This window comes from Barbatula barbatula, assembly GCF_947034865.1.
Source record: "Barbatula barbatula genome assembly, chromosome: 23".
Lineage (NCBI taxonomy): Eukaryota > Metazoa > Chordata > Actinopteri > Cypriniformes > Nemacheilidae > Barbatula > Barbatula barbatula.
In genome coordinates, this window is record NC_136786.1 from 17,260,771 (window position 1) to 17,285,212 (window position 24,442).

General features: G+C 39.4%; 1 protein-coding gene across 1 annotated transcript in view; it reads left to right on the forward strand.

Moving 5' to 3' along the window:
* The window catches only part of ntng1a (netrin g1a), a 73,481-nt gene that overhangs the window by 16,393 nt on the left and 32,646 nt on the right, over window positions 1-24,442 (forward strand). The window contains exon 3 of the mRNA XM_079487674.1: window positions 18,939-19,582. Within this exon, the coding sequence (XP_079343800.1) occupies window positions 18,939-19,582 (644 nt within the window). The remainder of the gene's footprint in view (window positions 1-18,938; window positions 19,583-24,442) is intronic.

Consider the following 24,442-nt stretch of genomic DNA (forward strand, 5'->3'; position numbering starts at 1 on the left):
ATAAATAGGGGACAGATTGATTATTTAAAAATAAACAAATGTATTGGTCTTGTTCTACATTTGCACATGTTTTCTACCTCAAACAAAAACTTTGATCAAGTACCTGTGTAACAATTTGTGTTGTTAGCAACAGCGGGTTAGCTGTTGTGCAATGCACTTACAGCTCAACATTGAACAAACAAACCTCAATCATGGTAACAATAAAGAACCATCATTCATTGAAAAAACTCTAAACACAAAAGATAACTAACAGTAACAATAATATTTAAGCATAAATGAAGCCAGCAGGAACTAAAACCCTAATCTTTCAAACAAAAACAAACACAGAATGAACATGCTGCAATGCATCCTGGGAACTTTCAAACTCTCGCAATGTTGTTTGTTCAGAATACTCAGTTTTGTAAATTGGGCAAACATTCTGACACATTTTGGCCAAAAACTTGAGAAGTCCAGTCAACAAAATAAAGTGTATGCAAAACAATTTAACAAAAAGAAAATTATATTCAAGTTACTTATTTATCTTCGCAGAGAGAACACTTTGCAAGTGGGATTTTTTACAGCGTATTTTTATTAATGTGTAATTGTTAAATTGTATACTATATGACTTTGTAAATTGTGAAATTGTAAATTGATTTATTATCATATTTCGGGCACCACCGGTTTATGGGTAAAGAGATCTAACAATATGGGATGTTCGTAGCTACAACGCAAAGAAAAAGAATGCATGGCACTTTTGAATGGTGTTGTATCAGTTCTGCAAATTTGTAATCTCAATCCAATTCATGAGGAATATTCCATTTCAGAAAATATGTTAATCTTTACATATGGACAAAACACAATTCCCGAGTACTAATTTTAATATAAATCAGTATTTACTGCACAAATGAGACCGTCCCAGGACCAAATTAGGAATGGCCCAGGAGCTTTCATTTAATTAGTGAGGCCCTGAAAAACAAGGGCGAATTACAGTTTCTTTGGAAAGAGAGGAAGAGAAATTGTTGTGTTAGTCAGAAGTTACAGAAGTGCTGTCTGTAGTGAGATTGTTAGCTCTTTATTGCTGCTCTCCAATCTGTAAATTGAGTCTGTTGGTGGATGGACTGCAGTGTCTGCAAGTCTTTGTCCCGCAGGCAGCCAGCAAATGTCTGGCATTTAAACCTCTCCTCTAGTCCTCTCTTTTTAGACTGACAGCGTCGGCAGTGTCCTAACACAAAAAAATGCTGTCTCTGCAGGTAGAATAGGCAGATAGAAAGGCATCAAGGAGCCGTTCATTGTTTACATTGTGTCTACTGAAATGCCTTAATTGGTTTTCTATTGAGGGCATCATAGATGTGTCCTTACGTCGCATAATCCTGTGTTCAAGGTTGAGTGATCGGTGGAAAGCACATGGTGTCTGAAAGAAGTTTATCTATAAATGATAAGTATTCATTTTATGTGTAAAGAATTCATTTTAGATCATGGTGCTTTGAAAGTATGCCCAAGTCTGACCAGTTTTTCCTCGTTTGTTAAAGGAGCTGATTTTACTTTTACCTTTTTCAACCATCCTTTACCTCCAAGTCATCTCGCTTGAGCTAATTTACAAGGCTTTATACAGCATATTTATACCGGCTTTTTACAGCATCGCCCCTGTAGTAAGCTTTCTGCATTATTTCACAGAGTAAACAAAAATGATTATTCAGCATTTTAGTGGCCATCCACGTACATTCTAAGGGGAGTTGCGTCTTTGCGATGAAGGAAGACATCGTAAGGAGAAACTCTTTTAACTTCTGGGGGTCGTTGTTTCAAAAGACCGGGTTTAAAATGCATCACGTATCCCCTCACAGCACATTAGAGAATAGAAATGAAGTGATTTAGTGACACACATTGAGCCTCAGATGTTGCTCTGGGAGTAACGGCTCATCTCGGGGCATGTTAAGGGGCTGTTTAATGGTGTTTAATGTGTTCATTCTCTCCCTCCCCACCAAACTTCATAGCTCAAAACGACAGCCGCCATACTACCGGGCTATTTTCTCTGATGTATGCTGGAATTTGTGGAAATCTCATTAGGGTCTTTTCTCAGAGCTCCTTTGGTTTCACCCTGCACACTTTTGAGGCGAAGCAGCCTTGGACAGAGATGAGAAAAGGCTTGCATGCACGGGGAAGAATTGTTGTGGATGTAAATCCGTATTGAGAACTGAGGTTTAGAAAAATAAGGCATGTCAGAATTATAATGTTCTAAACACTACTTTTTTTTCTAATACTGTATTTTCCAGCCTTTTCAGTCTCTGACCTGGCTAAAGTTGTTTTTTGTGATTATTGTTTTCTACTTCAAATAATCATACATAATGTAAATACCTTTCCGGAGATTTCTAATATGTAGAAACTAAACACTGGAATACTATTCTAGGGTCAGACAAACTCTCCCAATTTATATTTAGATTAAAGACATATATTTTCAATAAAGAATGCACTTAATGCATAATATGCTAAACAAACCACCGGGAGACTGCATTTATTAGACATTATTTACTAGAATATTCTTGCTTGTTCTATAAACACCATGCACTGTGCTTTGTTTTACCTGTTTTGTGTTTTTCTTATTTTTTCCTGTAAAGCTGCTTTGGAACAATGCACATTGTGAAAGGCACTATATAAATAAAATTGAATTGAATTTGATACCCATGTTGACCAGTGCACCGGAGAAAATGTACAGAATAAGATGGCTGCATGAAAATCACAGATCAGCATTTATAGCAATTGACAGGATATGTCTGGACCCTGCGGGCATTCTCCGCTCATTAGACGGTTTGGTGGTGACACCGGGCACTCTTCAAGTCAACAGTTGTAAAATCCCTCTATTCATTTTCGATCTAGCTTAGAAACGCCTCAGCAATTTGTTGTATTCCCTCTCGTGCAAATTACACCCAGCTAATAATCCTAATTAGTCCTACTAATGTATTTTCCCTCAAACATTTCCTCTAGAGTGAGCCTTGAGTGCACGAACCATTATGGTTGCCTAAGGCCCGATTCACATTTCACGTCTTTTCCACGCGCATTTCGTTAACTTAGACACGCGGCTTGTGCCAAATCGAGATGGAAATAGTTCAACTTTTCAGAGTGCTGCAGAGAAGACAGAAAGGCACGGCTGGCGTTTTCCGCACGGTTTTAGACGCGCAATGTGAATCGGGCCTAAAGCTGTCAGTGTAGTTTTTACACTTAATCTATCATCATCTCTATTATAAACATTGCTGTGCTGATTCTTGCGATTGGCAAACACCGTACGTCAAGCTTAGATTATTCAGTGAATTTCTGTGTTATGTCAGCCTAGACACTTTGTTATGGCCTTCTTCCAATTAATAGCACCGTACCTTGGGTGTCATGTCAGAACATGTTTTTCTCGGCTGCTGAGAGCAAACCTATTTAAAATGCCATACTATGGGAGTGCCGGAGATCTGTAACGGGCCTTTAAACTGCCGGTGAATTTTGGAAATGCTTTTGAACTCTGTTCTGCTTTCAGATAATGGATGAAAGCAGAGGTGTGTGCCAGCGTGCCATGTGTCACGGCGTCTAAGTTTATTCTACTCGTAGATAAGAACACAGCATAAGCCTCTCTTCTCCCCAGTCGACAGGCTTTTTCAGGGCATTATCTCCGTCCAAAGTTGTTCTCCTGTCTATTTTGAAACTGGCAATTTGGAATGCTAGCCGTGACTTCTGCCATGATTATTTCGCGTGGACTCTTTTTAGTAAAGAAATGGCTTATGTACAGCATAATCCAACTGAATTTAAGTGTCAGAAGTGATAGCACAGGCATTCTTCTGTACTATTTAATACAGAGTACACCTGAGATCACAGCTACTAACAATATGTTGAGTTTTATCCTCTCTAAAAATGATTACAATATTTTTGTAAATTGAGAATTTATTTTGTTTTATATTTGAATCAGGTTTTGATATGTAGTTAGTCAGTGCTAAGTATAAAGTAATGTTAATTATGAAATAAGTTCCAATCATTACAGTTCGTTCGCCCATCAGAATTTGTCAATATCACAAAACATACAGTAATTCAAAAGGCTTTCCGTATCTCTCCTGTCACATGGCATTCAAAGGAAAGGGTCAGCAAAAAACAAGAGTGCTCATTAACTTACATCTAATGGGTTTGAAGCTTTTATTATGAAGCAACCCTAAGCATGTTGTTGTCTTAGTGAGCTAAGACTACTGAATATTCATTGGATCATTTTTGAAGGCAGATATGTCTCTGACTGGCAGCACCAAAACATCTTCAATCGCTCCCTTTCGGCCGTGAATCGCCCGCTGCATCACAATTAGAAACTCACTCAATAATGCCGTTGACAGCTGTCACAAACTCAGATGCCTTTACTTGATTTATTTTCAGTTTTTGTCTTCAATTAATCTGAATGTGTTTGTTTTTGTGTGTGCGTGTCTTGGGATTGCGCAAATCATCAAAATGTTTGTTTTTGGGGTCTTGAACAGATGGCTTTGGGTCCAGTGGATTTGAGAATGTCCATCAAATCTCTCCACCCCACCGTGGATGCTTGTTGTGATCTGAATACTTAAAAACAAAGTTCCATATAAAACAATCTTTTGTTGTGATGAAATATTATTCAGTGCTGCGAATTGTAAACAGGTAAAACATTATATCAGCAGTGCCATTACAATATCCAATGTCAGGACGTTGCACATAGTTCATACGCTAATGTGGTCAGTCTTGATATACTTGACAGCAACAATCTGATGCAATCTGAAAAATAAGTCTTAATATTCTCATCCAGGGCAGTGGATCCCAGAGGGTGGGCAGGGTCGGAAAGGGCCTGACTCATGGGGTCAATGTGTGCTATTCCGGGGTGGGAGAAAAGGACAGCCAGTTAACCACGGTCACAACCTCAGAACATTGGTCCCTCAGAGCTGACACAGAGCTGAAAGTAGTTTGGCCCACACCCGACAGCTAAGGGGATAAATGACATCCAACCTGGGAAGTAATCAGCCCTGGGAGACAAGAGAAAGAGAGTGAAGCAACAGTGTGGGCTTGGCGAATGCAATTATGAAAACTTAAGATGTCTCGAAATGGAATCCAGTCTGAATGTTAAGATGAAGTTTACGAAAGCGAGCGAACAAGAGCTGTCAAATAATGCTGCTTTGTAACCGTCTTTCGTTTCGTTAGCATACGGTGGCTGCATTTTCAGGCATGCGTTGATGTGAGGACATTGTTTAGTTAAGCCAGCTTCACACCCTATTAAAACCAGTTGTGTGTCAAGTCTCTTTGTGAGTTGCTTTTGTTGAGTTTTCCAAATCGGTCACGTATGAGGTTCCATGAGGGTTAGGATGCTGCCTGTCTGTCTGTTTGCTCTTTTAACGTTATCAGGGAAACCTCTGGAGCTTTCATCTCTTTGTATCTCATTAGATTTGCACATCGGGACTATTGATTTCTTTGTATACATTTAGATGATCAAAAAAACACAAGTGCTCTGTGTGTTCGGTGACTGCAGAGCTGTTGGAAAACAACAGTAAGACAAGATGTAACACGGAAAGCAGTGAACAACACAGTTTGAGCTCACCTTCTTTATGTTCTCCGAGATATTTTGTGATTGACTTGTTTGTAATCCGTTTGTGTTTGCTGTCACATCTTTCAGTTGATCAACAAAAATGAACGCAATTAACAGAATTCCCTCTACAAAGTTATTTTACAATAATCGCTGTATGATTTAGATGATTTATTTTATTTTAGATTTACTAGCAGACACTCTGGAGACTCGTATGGTGCATTTAGTTCAGCGCAAGAATAAATACTTAAGCAAAAACAAGCATTCGTTTGACTTTCATTTAATTTAGTGTGTTTGTTTGATAGTCTGATAAGGAGATTTATTTTCCCAAGGGGACTTTTTTCATTAACTCTAGATTATGCAGGTCGGTATAATAGATTTTTTCTTTTGTCATTAATGAGATGATTGTCACTCAACAGCAGAAGATTTGGTAACGCTTTAGATTACGGCCTGCAACGTACTGCATAATTAAACAGGATTTACAGAATTACTAATTGTGACAATAATGTACCGCCACAGTATCTGTAGATAAAGGGAAACAATATGCAACATTTGGAGAATAAAGGGGTAAGAAAATAGTAAGGAAAATCTAAAAAATATTTACAAGGTAACTGCATGCTATTTACGCATCCAAATCAAACTGCTCTTGAAATACTTGAGTAAAGTCTCAAAAGATCAACATTGATTTCGCACATTTTACACATTAAAACTCATCCAAATAACTCATAATAACTCATCAATAAAATAAATTATTTGTGACCAACAATCCTTAACAGTCCAAACTGTTAAATTTGTTGACAGACAGTCTGCGAGTTTCATTCAAGCCGTTTGCTTGCGCAAAAACTGAACACATAATATTAATATCCCGTTATTTCATATTTGCTATAATAATAAAATAAGAAACCCCATACTTAATTAACATCCACAGCTTGTTTATGGATACATTGTGATTACAAAATGTAGTTTAGTTGTATAGGATACTGCAGGTCATGCCTGCTACGTAATATTAAAATCGTTACCCCTAGTTTTAAAATAGAGTATAAATATATGACTTCTTATTCCCCAAACGTGGCATATTTTTCCCTTTACCTACAGATATGCACTGTAGAGGTACATTATTGTCACAATTAGTTACGCTGTAACTAAAGCGTTACCGAAGATTTTTTAGGGGTTTGTTTTATTGTGGTTAGAGGGTAATAAATTGTATTCATTTTGTATCTTAATAATAGAAACTTAGAAAATATATTTTAATTGTAACACAAAGAAACACAGATCCCTTGATAGAGGACCATGTCGTGTTGGAAAACATCTGCATCCGTTCTTCCAGTAGACCTGTTTTTGCTTCGTGATAAATGTGTTCTGTAGTGCTATCTGACAAGGGACAGTTAAAACCAACCCCAGTCTACATTCAGCCCAAGCGTTCTCACTTCCTACCTCTGTCTGCCAGCATTGAATGAAGGATCGCTTTCACAGCCTGTCTCGGCTAAACACAATTTGAGTAAAGAAAACACTCATGCATGTCCAGACTACACGATAAAGCCAGTGAGTTCATCAGAGTTCATCTGTTCTGTTGATATTTGTCATGTTTTAGCCTAATTTCTCAGCACAAGATATATTATGCGACATTGTAGAATTGGTGATTGTTATAGATAATGCCTGAAGATGTGCGTCACAGACAAGTCAGTAATACTTTCCATGAAACCTAGATTAAATCCAAACCAATTACAGATCGACAATGTGATTCTTTTGATGTTGCCTTTTCACTGTCATTCTTGTAATGTAGGCAGTTATGCAGCTGAATGGCGTCCGATTTAATTACTTGTAGTGGGCTCCATATTCCCATCAGAGGGCGGAGGGAACGAGGGGGATTGGCAAGGAAATCAGACCTTTCTGCCAACAGCCAACCTCCCTCTGCCGCTGGTGAGAGCCTCAGACATGCTCCGCTGGAGAGAAGTGTGAATTTTTTATTGAAGATAGACTTCCGCTAACATGTTATTTCTGGGAACTGTAAGGCAATATTTAATACAAATAAAATAACATCAGAAAACACTTTGGACAAACTTTGAAAACCTTATTTGTCTTGAGACTCTTGCTAGTATTAAGATTATGTTAACAATCTTTTTCACTTTAGACAACATTTGTAATAATCTGTGGGTTTAGAGTGAGATGTTGTTAAGAACACTCTCTAGAAGTTCTTGATGACTTTTCCACTCAGAGGACTTTGCGTGTTATGTATCAAAGACATTGGACCTTACCCTGAGTCATGCAGGATTCTGCTGCCTCTGACCCTTTACCTCACGGAGTTGTAATGTCAAGGCTTGCCAGGAGCTATTTTTTAGATTGTTCTATTGCTTGACTCGATTGCTGGCAGCGCAGGTGTCAGACATAAGATCTGAGTTACCTGAAGGAAGTGTCACCCTCAGGGGTCACCAAGACGAATATACTGTATGCCTATATTTGGTTTTTGTTTTATTTAGGTAAATCATTTTAACTGAAATTGGGACGATCACTTGGCAAGGGCTTTTTAGTTCCAAATAAATTGCCTTTTTGAATAAAATCTGCTAAGCATTAATATCCAGGTTGGTTTATGCTTGTTTGGAGTTACATGGAATAGCATAGTTATACTGACCAAGTATTATATGAGAAAATGCATTTTTTTGCCTCATTTATGTTGTTTTCTTTTCAAATTGTAAAATAAAACGTGATAGATGTTGACACTGTTCATTTTTGTGTGAATAAAGCGAGGCTGTCAGTTCCAAATATTTTCATTTGTGTTCCAAAAAAGAACGGAAACATCATGTTCCAAATATTGACTGTGTTCATTTTTTGATGGGGATCCTGTTGGGGACACCGGTATCACTGTCTTGGGAATATAATCTAAACATTTCCGTTCACTACCTTTACAGCACTTGGACATTACATATCAGCATTCTTTGCAGCTCTGCATCAACTCACAAAATGAACACACACAAAATGAAACATATTCTTCAGTTTATTTTCCCAGTATTTAAGTTGCCAAAAGTCTGCAAAAGAATCTGGGGCAGCTTTGAGGCATGAAATATACAGTGGCTGATAGCACAGACAGGTGCTGCTGTGGCGTGCCGAGTGTGGGAAGCAGCGATCATATCCTCTGCGTGTGATCATGTGTTTGTCAACTGGTCTCCCGGCCTCATTGGCAGACCTGCATTATACAGGACACATGTGCATCTTTTCCATATCCGGCCTCCAGCTGTGAGTCCTAGCTAATAAAATAATTAATGTACCAACCAAAGAGACATTGTTTTCTCTCTCTCTCTCTCTCTCTTGGAGAGTGTCATAAAGACTGAGAGAGGAAGGGGAAAAAAGAGAACATTTCTTATTGTGGATAGGGAGGGTTTTTTGTGCCGTTTCGCATCTAAAAATCACAAGCCCCGCGTAGAACTTCAGACGGTGCTGTCAGCTGCATCGATCTCAAGGAGAGACGTGTCAGACAGAGCCGAGAGTCGGAGCTAAGGGGCCTGCTGGAGAAACAGATGGAATAGCAGAAACAGAGATAGGAATAGTTTGACAATAAACATCAATAATGAAAAAAGTTTGACAATAAACATCAGAGAAAGGAAAGGAGGGTTAAGACAGGAGGAAGAGGATGGGGTGGATTGTTCGGTTTGGTACAGGTTAACAAATGAGAAGGAAATAAACTAAAGTGGGCTAAATGTGTACGTTTTTTTATTGAACTTTGCAGTTTCCAGAGAAATAATATATTAATATTTTCTCGAAAAAATACTGGTGTATATATATATGTATATATATATATATATATCCCATGACTCTGTGACTCATGAACACATACAACCTCTCATTTACTCCACACTTAACCCTGACAAGTGCAGAATGAGTTTTCGGGCTTTCACGCTATTTTCTTGGTTGTCCCATTAGATTAGGCTCAGGGCTTCATTAGTCACTTTAAAGGAGTTTAATCCATCTTTTATTTCTGTTGAGTGGAGTTAATCAGCCAGGCCGGTCCTTTTAAAGATTTTAATAGCAGTTTGTCAGGAGCCAGAGGACTCAATCTGGCCCGAAAGACCTGCTGATGTGATTACTTACACAGCGAGACAAGAAAAAAAAAACACCAGGCCTGAAATGCACAATTTCACTTTGAACGTAGCAAAGCGGTGCTTTTTCTCAGTTTGTCTCTTTCTCTCGGTGGGTCTCTCACCTTGCGTGTGTGTTGTGTGCAGACATGAATAAGTCTTGCAGAGCAAAGAGGGCCGTGCTTTACTCCCCAGAGTAATCTGTCAATCATATCTCACCTTCAGCATTGAAAAAGAATAAGAGAATCCCAGACGGTTCGGCCAAACAGGCTTCATTGATCTGCAGGGGCGGCAGTACCAGAATATAAAGACCACTGAAGCAGGCTTCCACACACCCAACGACATTCAACGTCATATTTAGTTGAATCATTTCTCAGTTCTCCGAAAATGGATCAAAATACTGCCACTAAAAACGTGTTACTTATGAGATCGGAGAGGGCGTTAAATAAGGACATTTGCCTTTAGCAGTCAAACCCTCCACATTGAACACAACAGGAGAACACGGCCAACAGTAATTAATATAAGATTTCCTGTCAGCACAGTGAATCCTAATTATGTGGAAAAGAAATGACATTGAACATTTAAACTACATCACGCATCGGCGGCTGTTACAGACCTACGATTTCAAAGGAAGTTCTCACACCAGGGAACAACTTCCCTGTCAAAAAGATACAAATCCCAGATCATTGTTTCAAAATGACTGCAAATTAAACCCTCAGGCTACTATTTACAGAGATTCACCATCAACATGGCTCCGAAATTGCTTTGAAAGCGCAAATTATATCTGGCAGGGACAGAATCTGCCTATATCTCAGATAACGTAATAATGTATAAGACATTATGAATTGCATCTGCCAATCTCTATAACCAACTCTTGTCTTCAAACAAATATTTTCTGTAATGCGTAACTATTATCATATGCAGTGATGGGAATAAAGGCATTATAGATGGCTTTACGAACGCCGTTTGTTTTTTCAGTAAAGAGTTATCGAACGAATTACTGTTTCCCCCGTTACAACACCGTTACCGTTACTGACAATAAAATGCAGCATTACTGTAATTGCGCTCACTGAAGCAGTTTTCATCTGCTCTCTCTCATCCAAAGGGCCGTCAAAAGTATTTGGGGGGATAACCGCATAACTGTTGAGGATTGGGTTAGGTAAAGTCATTTTCATCTTTTGCCAACCAGAAGCAGACTAGGGCTGGTCTTCACACACACACACAGTCGCACAGGGAAGGCTACACTAACGTTTAGGAGTCAGAGAGAGATAGCATGAGCAACAATATCAAATTGGAAATATCAGCACTACTTTCCCCTTGTTATGGTGAAATACAAGGAATGTGTATGTATGTAATGTGCAACGTATTCCCAGGAAAAAAGAGGCTCCACGTCGGTGGCAGGTAATTCTAATCTAATTAAGCACCTCGCATTGTCACATGCCGCCACAAAATAAGTAGCTGTTTCCCTTTGAAAACAGAGTTTTCGTCCACACCTGCGTTTTCATGTGTTTTCCAAATGCTGCCTATTCACTCTGAAACGTATACATCCATGTTGCGCAGTAAAACATGACGCTACAACCTGTATCGGCAATGTAAAGCACAGAGACTTTTTAAATGGATGGAATGAGGCAGCTTCGGATAACACAAACAATTTATGAACTATTTCTGATAAGTAACTATAACGAATTACTTTTTTAAAGTGATCATATGAATAATAGGCTTTAGAAGCACAGCAAAACTATAAGACAAAGATGTCGAAAGATGGGTTTTCTGTTCAGGTTCTACCAGAGGATGTTGTGGTCAGCGATGAGATGCTTGTTCAGTCAACTGTAGCAGTGAAGCACAAAAAAGGACTGAAGGTTGAAAACGCAGAGGGAGGAAGACTAAAGAAAGAGAAAATATGATCTGTCAGTCTGTTCAAAACAAAGCCGGGATTACCAGGGCTAAGACAGCGTGGACTGCCTCTATAACTTCTGCTGCCGTAGAAACCTGCACAGTGGCCCTGGTCTTGGATTGTGTGAATGATGCTTTAATAGACTGATGATGGTGATAATCCTAGCGGGTGGGAGTGTGTTAGTAATTCTATGAATGCCATTAAATTCAGTCTTCCAGAACCTATTATATATTCAGCATATTAGTCACAGGTTTAGTAATTTAGTTTTATCTGCAGAAACAGCAAAGCATTTTTTTATTAATTAAACACTTGTTTTAGTGTTTAGAAATGATAGAATTAGTCCTGTATTGGTATTTAACTGCGACTGGTCATTCGGCTTGTGTGGTTGTAGAACAGATATCTATTTCTAGCTTCGTTTCAATGTCTGGATGGACTGGAGACGGAACTTTGCATTTTGAATGTACAAGTATGTCTACAGCGTGTCAAACATGTATTTCAAAAGAGCAGAGAAAATCCTGTTTTCCATGATATGCTGGATTTAAAAGGGTTTTGTGTGATGGATTTTTGTGATATAGGTTCTGTGTGTGTGAAGTCTGTGTGGTCCAACTCAGGCAGATCAAAAGAAGAAATAAGAGGAAGAGGTCATCAGACTATGACACTCTAATGACATCAGTTATGATCTGACTTCCCTACATGTAGTTGCTATTGCTCTGTTATGAAGGCGAAGAATGGGATGCACTTTATGTAATTGAAAAGATAAAATAGTTACCACCACTTAAACAAAGTTTTCTTTACTGCTACTGAGAACATTAGTGTTCGGGCAACTTTGTCCTGTTCTCATTTTCAAGCAATCGAAGTGAATCTGAACTCTGGCCCTGATAATGCTGACTGAGCACAACAAACAGACACATCCGCTGGCCGTAGAGACGTTCGCCTACATTCTAAATGGCAGCAGTTATGTTGTAATGTTGAGCTTTTGATAAACAGCTGACGTGAGACTTTATCTTCATAGCTTCATAAAACTAGTGCAGGTAAGTTTGTAAAGATGCAAACAGACTATTCATGTTATTCCTCAAGGAATCACCTTGACATATTGAAAGTCAGTGGGTGCGATCTGCATCTGTGAATACAGCCTCTTCAGTGGCGTCTTTGAATGAGTTTTTTCTCTTCTCACCATGTGTCCATTGGAAAGTCATGCAGGGCGTTCAAAATAATATGATGTTGGGGCTTTTTTATAACACAGTGGGATAGTCTGCAGAAGTTTAAAACGGTGCTTGTTATGAATATAAAAGCTTAAATTTACAATTTAATCATTTTGAGTCTGTACTCCTCACTGCTCCCTACTGCACAAAAGTTAAAGAGATTTTTTGAATTTCGCAGGAAAACCGAATTTGCGACACTGCCTGTGAAATCCAGGCTAAAGTCACTCGTTTCATAATTAACGACTATGGCTTTTTCTATTGCGTAATTTACCAAGGTAAACAATAAACACCTCCCCTCAAAAAGCTACTTGATTTCAGGACTCATTTGGCGTATTTCTGTACATGTTCAATGGATGTGCAATCACAATAGTGATGCTTTACATTCCTTTTCCCCTAATTTAGTGCGATCCCTAAAGTAACAGGTGTTTTGTGTCCTGTAGTGTGCATCCAACCAGTGCTACTGAAGATAAAGGAATCTTAAGCTTGTTTCCCTTTTCGTCTCCCACCACGTCTCATTGACCTCTGATTTCAAAATTTAACTGTAATTTTTACCTGGGTTTATCCTCAGGTGTATCACTCATGGTAATCTGCACATTCTCTATTCAGCGGCAGGTCAGCGATGCCTAAGTGTGTTTGTGGCTGTTCTGCAAGACCGAAGGTGCTTTGCGAGTGCGCGGAGGCAGATTGAAAACGAGTCGGAGCTTCAATCAAGCCGAGGGCCTTGGAGAAATCTATCCCTCCACCAAGGTCTCATTTATGCACAAGTGATGGATTTAACCGCAGTCTGGAGAAAGAGAGAACAAGAGAGAGAGAGAGGAAAATTACATGCCCCTCATGTTTGTTTGTAACACATGCAAGCCTCACTTGCGAAATCAAATTTGCTCCTTTGTAATTCAGTGGCTAATGTCATGTCATACGCACATGTTTGATTCAAATCATTCCATGTTAGCAGCTGGACGGTGTCGTACGGACTGGCAAACGGCCTCTGACAGATTACACATTAACATTTGAAGCGATAGTGGAGAAATCGCTCTTCACACTGTTCTCCTTTAGGCGAGACAATTACAAAGATTTCATGACGTGAACACTGATCTCAGTTTGGCCGCTGCATAGTAATTTCAATTCCAATGAATAGATATTGATCTATTTGTCATCTCTGAAATGCTAAAAGCACCACAATCAAATACGTGAAAGGCATTGAAGGAGAGGTATGGAATGCACAATAAACCTGCTGAGTTGTGATGTATTTGTGTGTGTGAGAGGGGCGTTCATGAGTACTTTTACAAGTTAAAACATTAACAGAGAAACACAGAGCAGAGAAAACGCTGGACAGAGAGCAAGCAATCTGTGTGTCAAACATCTGTCACACAAAAGGATTTGTCTGATTGGTTGGTCCTATATATCTCAGTCTGCTGTCGGCTGCTGGCAGTAAATTTATACTCTGTCACGTTGGTGATCTGGTAATCTGAAGCCTTGCCTGCCACCAGGGCAGTCGTATCTCACTCACTTCTGCCCTCGAATAGAAATTCCCAGCTGAGTAATAATTTTTGTGGTGACGCTTGGTCCGGAGCGGTCCTAAAATTCCTAATGTATTTCTCTTCATAGTGAATGTGTTGTGTTTTTATTACGTTCAACACTGGGTTACTCTGTAACTCTGACCCTTTTGCGCCATATAGTTTGAAAAACGGACCTGTGGCATTGTGTCATCTTTTGACTAGACAGGGCAGATCCTAAAATGTCTGTGATTACCGGCTGGAAAATATGAGTAATATAATAGTATAAGCGACAGGATTATGGCGCAGCTTTTATTTGTGTTTGTGGTCACATTTATAATATAGGCGCATGTTTCAAAGCCATGTGTGATCATCCATGAGAAAAACGCTCAGGAGGGCACTGAGCAGTCAAATGCCATTTGTAGGACAGATGGTTGATGAGACAATGTTTAGAAAACAGGAGAGAGGCGATTCATGAGGACTGGGTGTGTGAACACATTTAATGGAGACAGGCAGCTGAGATTAAAACCAGGCTGTGAAGTACATTCTTCAGTTTTCCTTTCTATCTTTATCTTTCTTTCTTCATCAGCCTTCGTCAAGCTTTGTGAATGGGATTAAACCAACCTGGTCATCAGCACCAGAATTGGCCACAGAAATTCAAATCCACAGACCCGGTCCAAGTGCCCCGAGCATCCTGGTCAGATTAGATTTAATAGAAACATCTTTAGTAATTACCGATCTTGTCCATGTGTATCGGTTTTAGTAATAGGAGTCAAACCATTAAACTAGAATAAAATTGCTGGAAACTTTTGTGATTGATTTTCGATGGTTGTGTTTAAAGGTGCTTTGATAAATGGGTTTTCGGTGACTAGAAACAAAAAGCTCAAAATTAATGGTTTAATGCAATCTATAAAGCAATCATTTTACGGATTAACGGACCCAAGCAGGGGGCCTAGCTAATTTAATATGTGTACATTTTTTATTAATTTAATTTTCTTAATAAAATAGCGCTGAACACTGTGGAATAAAGGTATTATTTTGCAGTTGTGAAGAAGGCTATTAACCGTATGGCAAATAAATAATCCTAAAGCATTGCCGCGCTGTTGAGAGGGACATCTAGAGGCGAGTAAAAAAACACTGTGTAATATAAGCGTACAGAAGTCATGTGTATAGGAGACAGTGAGGCAAAATAACAAAACGAGTTTTAAACCACAGAAAGGTGTCAAAGACATCTCTGTTCGCTGTTTTTAATGGCGTTTGAACACGTCTTGTGAGACAACTTGTGAGATTTGGATTACGTCGTGCAGTGGCGGTTCTACATTGAATTGCACCCCGGGCGAGACCACCTTTGAGCCCTCGAAAAATGTATAAATAAAAATAAAACAAACACACAAAATGATGACAAACCGTCATATTTTTTATAACAACATAAGTGAAAGAGAAAATTTTATTTCTCAATTGCACAAATCCGGTTCTTTTTGTGCACCTGATGGCTTTGACCTTTACCTGTCCATCTCTGTTTATTTGGTACTCGACAATCAACAGATTTCCCCCCCCAACACTGTCACTCAGGAAACGAGTCACGGCCATAATCGTTAATATTACTTATTTTTTATTAGTCATTTCACACAATTCAGAAAAACCAAAATGTGCAGGAACTATAGGCCTGTATTCATTGCATTATGGATAAAATGTGCGTTATTTGGAAGAATGTCGAGGTGGTGTGTGACTGACTTTAGCCCACTAATTGAATTTGCGTCATGGGAGGGGCTTCTGCCGCTCGCTAAATCATAATAGTTTCTTCCAAATAACGCAAATCTTCGGCGAATACCTGACAAAAAAAACGTGCACTTCTCAACAGGTAGTGGTCGCTTTTGTTGAAACTAACTTTGTTAGCACCTATTGTAGCCTACTATTGCTCTTTGTATGATATATCGCTTATTACTCCTCGAACTCTTTAAGTCGCTTTGGATAAAAGCGTCTGCTAAATGACTAAATGTAAATAATCATGGCACAACTAGAGAAAGCTCCTGATGGGCAGCGCGAATTTTCTCCAAAGTTCAGATTTTTCAACTCGCGCGAATCACGCGAACTCTCAATCGCCTCATTTGCGCGAATTGCACCGCAAGTAGGTCATCGCGTCTTTGCATTGACTTAACATGTAAATCACTCGTGCTTAACGCTTCATTCGTGTTCGGTTTGAACACCTAGAGGTGAACTATCCCCTGCGCGCCCCTCCCCTTTCCCCTTCACACGGCACCTTCTCAGCATGCAGGGGCACCAATTTGCCGATTCCCCACACAATGAATTAATGAATGAATGAATGATAATAGAAAACCGCTTCGCGGCGGCCCCGAGTTTTTTTTTTACTGCTCGTGCCGGTGCCGCCCCCCATGTGACATGAAAAGATGCCGGCCCGGGCAACTGCCCGGTTCGCCCGTGCCTAAAACCGCTACTGACGTCGTGGAAGAGTTTTCTCTGAGGAAATCACGAAAGATACCTCTCAACTTTTTAAATAAGTTTTATTAACTTGAAATGCTTCGGTGATTGATTTCGCTTAGTTTATAATGCATGGACTGTTAAATGCTCGTCTTAACGCAGAAATGTGAATTGAGTTGGAGAGTTCAGAAGATTTTTAGGTGTGGAGTACTGCGAATTATAAACAAACCAACTTGTTTTTTCTGGAAGTTTTTATATTCTGCTGAACTACTTTTATATAGTTTTTCTATGTAAAACACTCTAGACGGACGTGTTTAACTGTTATGCCTGCGTCTCGTGCCATTTGACGCTGTGTTAAGTTGAAATCACTTCAGCTCATCGATATCAGTTTCACAGCAGTGGACCAATCAGAAGACCCCGAAGGCGGGGCAAGTGTTATAAACTTTTGTTTACAGTAGCAAGTTGGCATGCGTTTTTAGATGCAAAGGTGAGTTCTGTGTGAACCGCTCCTAAGTCCTGTGCATTTGGGCATCGCCGCAACACTGTTCTGTGATCCTTTCACTGCTAAATCTGTGGTGCTAGAGGGCCTTTGAAACATCCATGCCCAGGCCCATCAACGTAATAATCTGTCCCTGCAAAACACCTACACCATTTCTGTCCCTTTGAATAAAATAACCATGACCAAATTGTAATGAGCCAATGAAGATAGTATGTATTGGATAACAAGATGCAATAGGTACATTATTCAGTATAATGTACTGAATCTTTGGACACATTTCACATTTACAATTAAATTTCGATTTCATTTCCATTCATTCCTGAAATTAGTGATGCACCATTACCAGTTTTTAAAGACAGTGTACAAGTACCGATAATTTGTATCTGTACCTTTTTACTTTTTAATGGACATAATAAAAATAGAATAGCTTCATAATTACAAACAACTCCACCTTAGACACATTATGAAAAACTGAATAGTTAAATGTGCTTGTCACAACTGACCGAAATTTTTTGCGAAATTTGCTTTGAAAGTTTATGTAACGAGGTATCGGAGGATTTTTATAAGTACGAGCAATGAGTACTTGGTGCATACCTAGTTGAAATCATATACAGTTTCCTTCTACAATACAATGTATGACATTTTCATGCATCCAGAGAGCCTATGTTTTCATACGTTTGTCAAATATTTTTTGCAATGACGAAAGTGACCTGCCTTACCACTCTCCCCTACACTTCTCAATATGCCTGCATCACACAACCCGTCATCCCGCTGAGACAGAACAGCATGAATTAATATATCTGCCCACTTGACTGGGCGGTTCAGTGAAAGGCGTGTGGACTTTTCATCAGTCGGTAGGACTAGTAGGAAAGCATACAAATTAAGAGTTCAAATGTCAGAACTCCATTGTCACTTTGCATTGGAGGACAAGGACAGAGGAAATGGTTTATAACAGAAAAACACATTTTCCTGCTTTCTCTGTTATTTGTTTTCTACTCCGCAGTCCCCTTCTCCGCCTCTATTTCATCACTGCACTCTTCCCCATGCATCCAGCCACGTAGATTCCCACAGAGAGACAGACTTCTTCCACTTAATCAGCTGCTGTGTTTCTTGTTCAGGTAAATTGGAAGCTTGTTTCTCTTGAGAGGTCTTTCCTGGTGGACGACACTGCCGACAGCATCGCAGCCGTACGAGCTCGGCGGAACATACTGGTGCAGTGATTAGTGTGAATGTTTGAGGGAATGCTACAGGGTGGGGATGGGTGGTTGACACTGCTCGATTAGCACCAAGGATCTTCACATGCAGTTAGTGAAGAAAGAACTCAACACCTCTTTCTGTGCAGCTTCCTTTCACTTTGAATTGCAGATCTGTGTGTTTTTCACCCGCCGATGATGGCTGTGAAAAGTGTCCTTACTTCAAGGTGCAGATCAAGCTACCCTTCATGCAAACGAATGAGTGGAGTGCATTATTCATTATTTGTCAGTCTGACCTTAGTATTTATCTTTTTTTTAATGAGCGTTTTAGCGTTGTATCACTGTCGATTTTTGTCTCTAAGTTCTACGGATAGGGAGAACTTAAAAGGGGAATCATCCTCTTATAAAGTAAGTGCTGATAAGAATGGTTTTACCGGTTGTTGGTGTGAGGGAACTTTATTTTTATGGCCCTATAAAGATCTGAGTCTTTAGACATTTAATGGTCAGTTCTTTTTTGCATTCAGCCAACAGCTGGAAATAGATCAAGGGACCTCTTGAATTATATCCACTTTTGTTGAAGTTCTTTCATTTTTCTTCTTCTTTATGTCTTTTTAGGAAAACCCCTACATGTGCAACAACGAATGTGATGCGGCCACTGAAGAGCTGGCTCATCCCCCAGAGCTCATGTTTGACTTCGAGGGTCGCAACCCCACCACTTTCTGGCAGTCCTCCTCCTGGAGAAAGTACCCCAAACCTCTGGAGGTCAACATAACACTTTCCTGGAACAAGACCATCGAGCTGACAGATGACATTGTTATTACGTTCGAGTCAGGTCGGCCGGAGCAGATGGTTCTGGAGAAGTCTCTGGACTATGGACGTACCTGGCAGCCCTACCAGTTCTATGCTACCGACTGCCTTGACGCTTTCACTATGGAGCCTAAGACAGTCAGAGACATTACCCAACACACACTGCTAGACATTATCTGCACCGAGGAATATTCCAGAGGCTACGTGTGGAAGAATGACAAGACAGTACGCTTTGAAATCAAAGACCGTTTCGCGCTGTTCGCCGGGCCCAAGCTGCATAATATGGCCTCGCTGTATGGACAACTGGACACCACCAAAAACCTGAGAGACTTTTTCACCATCACTGACCTGCGCATACGTCTCCTCAGACCTGCCACTGGCGCCACCATGGTGAACGAGAACAACCTTTCGAGATACTTCTATGCCATCTCTGACATCAAAGTACATGGCAGGTAAGACGTCTGGCTCATTCATGTGTCTATGTTGATTTTGCGGTCGGATTTTGAATGGAGATTGCCCTCAGCTATTTTCCTAACCATGTTTCTTTTTTTAGCTGCGCATTGAGAGGCAGGCTAGATGTACTTTCTTTTATATTTTTAGGGGTATATTTTCCAGTTCCGTTCATAGTCACAGTTTGGCAAAGCCATTGCGTTCTTAGCGTTTTTCAGCAGGTTTCCAAAATATGCAACCTAAGTTGAAACTCAAGACTGTGAAATTCATCGTTCTGACACCCGTTCTATAAACAGGAGTTCATTCTCCAATTAATCGCCTCCATCTCACCTCTTACCTATTCTTGATCTCTTTTGGTTGTAACAGGGTGGAAAGATGAAGTTCAGCATCTGTCGCTGTTTAGTCTGAGTGTCATGTTTTTCTAAATAACCCTAATAAAAAAAGGCTTTACCCAGGGTGTTTAGCGAGTATTATACTGACCATGATCTCTTTCATTAGGGAATGACAACAAGGAAAGCAAAGAAGAGGCAAACTTCCAAACTCCCAACAAAAACGTTTACAAAATTAAAACAAAATTTCAAAAAATACCTAAACCTAATGTCACTGCTAAAACAACTAAAACATACAAACAGATTTTACAAGTTGATATGAATAAGCCACCTCGTAAAATGTTTCCTGTGAGCTTGTTTTAAAACACCTCATCAGATTGCACAAATAGGTGTGTGTTACACTTGTAATGTGTGGATGTTGCTAAACTTGTTACTTTGCGATGATGACGACTGATCACAGCAGGCTGTAAAACTCCCTCAAGACTGTGTTCCTAATGTGACATGTCCGGATTGCTGAGTGTCAGATCTGACAGATATTTACGAAGTGGGTTTTTCCTTCATAGAAAATCACGATTCATCTCCTTCTACATGCTCACAGCAAGCGTACGCTTCTTCACCCCATGAAATGTGTTTTTGCCTGACTGTGCATGCACCGCTAGACTCCGGCAGAAGCCAAATGACCCCAAGCACAGGACCTCTTGATCGCTGAAGAGATTTGGTCTATATTGGGATGAAACAAAGAAAGGCTACTGTAAGTAGGTCAGCAAAATGAAAGAAACTGGTGGAGAATATACACTTCAAAGTTGCATACTTAAAGGGACAGTTCAGCCAAATATGAACATTTTGTCTTCAAGTTGTTTCAACGCTGTCTAAAATGTATTTGTTCTGTTGAACACAAAAGACGATATTTAGAAGAATGTGGGAAACTAAACAGTTCTGGGGCACCTTTGACTACCATTGTAGTTTACTTCCTTACTATGGAAGTCAATAGTGCCCCAGAACTGTTTGCGTACAAACATTCTTCCAAATATCTTTCTTTGTGTTTGTAGAACAATGAAATTCACAGAGAACTTGAACTTGGGTAAACGATGAGAGAATTTTTGGGTGAACTAGCTTTAACGTTTGTTTCGTGCATTTATGTTATATTATTAGTAGCTCATTATATTTAACTATGAATAATGTGCACGAGAAATTTAAGGTATTTGAAGTGTGAATCGAAATTGATATGTAAATGAAGCAGGCATATTGTTCGTATGAAAAAAATAAGGTGATGCATTTTAAATCTGAAGTATCCGTTTGGCTGAAAGCCCTGATGTTGCTGATGCAGGCTATTCTTCGGGAGCATATTAGTGGTCAAAAAAAGTTGCGAGATATAACGTCCAACAATGTTTTTGGTCTGTATCCCCAGATTTTGACAATCTAAAGAAATTGAAACGCACAGGGTAAATGCTTTAAACCCAGATATCTGTTGATTAAAATGTAGGAATACACAAGTGTACAAAAGATAGCCGACATGGACTACAATTCCATTTCCAATATTAAAAACTGCACGCAACACCCTGTCTTTTCATATCTTCCCCCTTTCTTTCTATTTCCCTTTCAATCTATTCCTCATTCCCCCTCCATCTGTGAGTTGATCAATAGAGTGTAATTAAAGGAGGGATGAAGCAGGCTCCTGAAGGAGCGCCATCGAATCAAACTCAGTCTCCTCTGACACACTGCTGGCCCTCACTCATTCTGATGTATAATGTATGCATTATACATCAGCCCTCTCACTTTATCCACCATAACCTCTGCAGGAGAACCGAAGGCTCCTGCTGTTCCTGGTTAGCTTGCAGAGAAGACAAAGAAGGGTGTAAATGTCTGATTAATGTCTGTGAGACATCATCAATAATGTGAATCATAACTATTTTTGCATGATTGACATGCCTTTGTACTTTAAACGGGGAGAGAAATGAAATTATCAAATGTAATATACAGTGTTACGGCATTATTAACTTCGTGCCAAACATAACATGATGTTCTGTGTCTGTGTCTTTCTTTTTAAAGCCCAAAACCGCTTTTCATAGGAGGGACCAGAACTGTTTATTTACCAGCCCAATGGGTTCCTAATCGGCAAATAGGTCTCTTTAGCCCCACTCTATATTGGCCATATGGGTGTCACTGCACATTGACCAGTCGCAATTGATTATCCCATCGCACGGTTCCTTCGATTAGTTATGTCTGAAAAGATTGAGTTTTGCCCTTTTATTGAAAGCAAAAACGGATATATGTCAAAACTTGACAGGATCAGATCAGCGTCATACGCTTATGATATTAAAATCTTGGAATATAATCTTTGAAAAAACAGTTCCTTACATTCTATAAAAAATTTTAAGAAAACAAACGGTTCTTGAAAGATGTGAGATGTTTCAAATGTTTTGTTAACAGTGCAAAACCGTAGCATTTTTAGTTCGGCCCGGATACAGTTGTCTCCCCCGAGGATCGATGATACAGTGATTGATCCTTTAATTGCGGTCCTTCTTTGCTGCTCGGATGGGCAGTCGCTCGCCAAGCAGTCAATGTGTTTTTCTCTTTTCCTTTTTTTCCGGCCTGCTTGGCCCGTGCTGAGGCCAGGAACCGGTGGACAGATAATCTATTTGTGCTAATTTCAAGATTCATCCCACACCCCGCTCCCCTTCCTGAATAAGTAATTCCGCTCTGTATCTTCCTCTTGCCATCTCGTGTGCTGCGCTCTGCACTTCAGCTCCTCCACATCAGCACATTTCAATGGTCTGGTCATCTGATGTTTCAGCAGTCTTCTGTTCCACAGGCTCTTCCTCCATAAAACTTAATCTAATCATGTTATAGCCTCCCGGCCTCCAATGATCGCCGTCCGATTTGCATCGCTGTGTTTTTATTGAAAGTGTTTGTTTTTGTTTTTGTAGCAAAGTGGGAACCGTTTTAGTGTATGCTTTTGAAGAAACGATCCGAAGACGGGTTTAGATGTATTTTGTTTGACCTCTCGTACCATTGACGACGGATCAGGAAGCTGCTGCCCAGGCAGTTCATCCGAGACGCGGTGTATGTGCGTGTGCGCTTCCACTGTTGAGAAACAAAATCGGAGGAGAGGGATCTAAATGATAAAGTGTAATTACACACCCAATTGATTCTGGCACCTCATTCATCATCTAGTCATCATGTTATTCACAATTGCTGTTTCCACGTGTCAGCCTAGCTAGGAAAACAATTTAATGTGTAAAAACATACCGGTGACCCAGCAGATACATCGCTGTCATCACTCAACAATTCCTGAAACCAGCTCTGCAGAATTTATAGCTCCTATTCTCAGTCTCTCAGATTCCACGGTCTAAATGAGACATTATATTAAATCATCTCGTCCCAAAAACGTTTTTCCCAAAGATGTGTAAATTATTCCTTATGCAGTTTATTTATTTATTTATGCAAGTCTCTCTACGATTAATGAGCACATTAAGTTATTCTATTGTCTGCATCTGCTTATTTATGTTCAAATTGTCACCCTCATTATGGTACATCTTCTGCAAGACCACTGTTCTTCCTCAACACTCATCACACACACACACTTTTTTTAAAAGTAAATACTTTTAGAACCATATTTTCCTTTATATAAAATTTAAAAGCCAATATATAGATGTTCATACAATGTAGATGTGGAGTTTGTTATTGGAGCTTGTTGCTATAAATGGATTATTAACAATAAGCTCATTTATCTTTTCACTTATATTTTATATGTTTAGTTACATTAAATCTATTGATGAGGACAGTTTGAATAGTTACAGAGGGTTCAATATTTCTCTTGATTTGTGTTACTGTTTAAAACCTTGTTAATATGTCAATAATTCTTCATTGTGTTTGTATAACATCTGTCTATAGATAGTATAGTACATAGTAAGTGCAATTAAAATGGCTTTAAGTAAGATTATAGAAACAGTGAAGAATGAAGCCATGAAAAGAGATAAGATAAGGACGTGATATGTGATCTTAAATAATTCATATATCAATGATAATAATAATATTTGATATTATTAATTATTAACAAAGTATTATTAACGTTGTTGTAATTATTAATATTGTTATTAACATTATTATTGCAACTAATGGAAAGTGAACTAAAATTCTCTGGAGCAGTTTAAAATGGTTTGAGCATCAAAAAAGCCATTATTGCCTCACTCTTGATTGCAAAGCTAATAGTATTTTTCTTTAGCTCATTGTCTCTGTTCTTTAGCAGCACATGCAGCATCACTCAAAGATATAAAAGGTGACACCTGCCTTTTAGCCTGTTGCCAAACTGCAGAAACCATTTCAACAAGTCACCATAAGAAACACAGACGCACCCACCGTCCGGAAAATCTCTCATTCCTTCAATTCGTCTTTCTTATTGTATTTTTTGCTGTCTCCCGCTGACCTCCGCACTCTTAACTTATTTACGGATAACAGATATGCTTGTTGGTTCTTCGCTGTCTGTGGTTTTTATACAAGGCTGCTTCACATATTGCCTAGCACTTCTTGTCG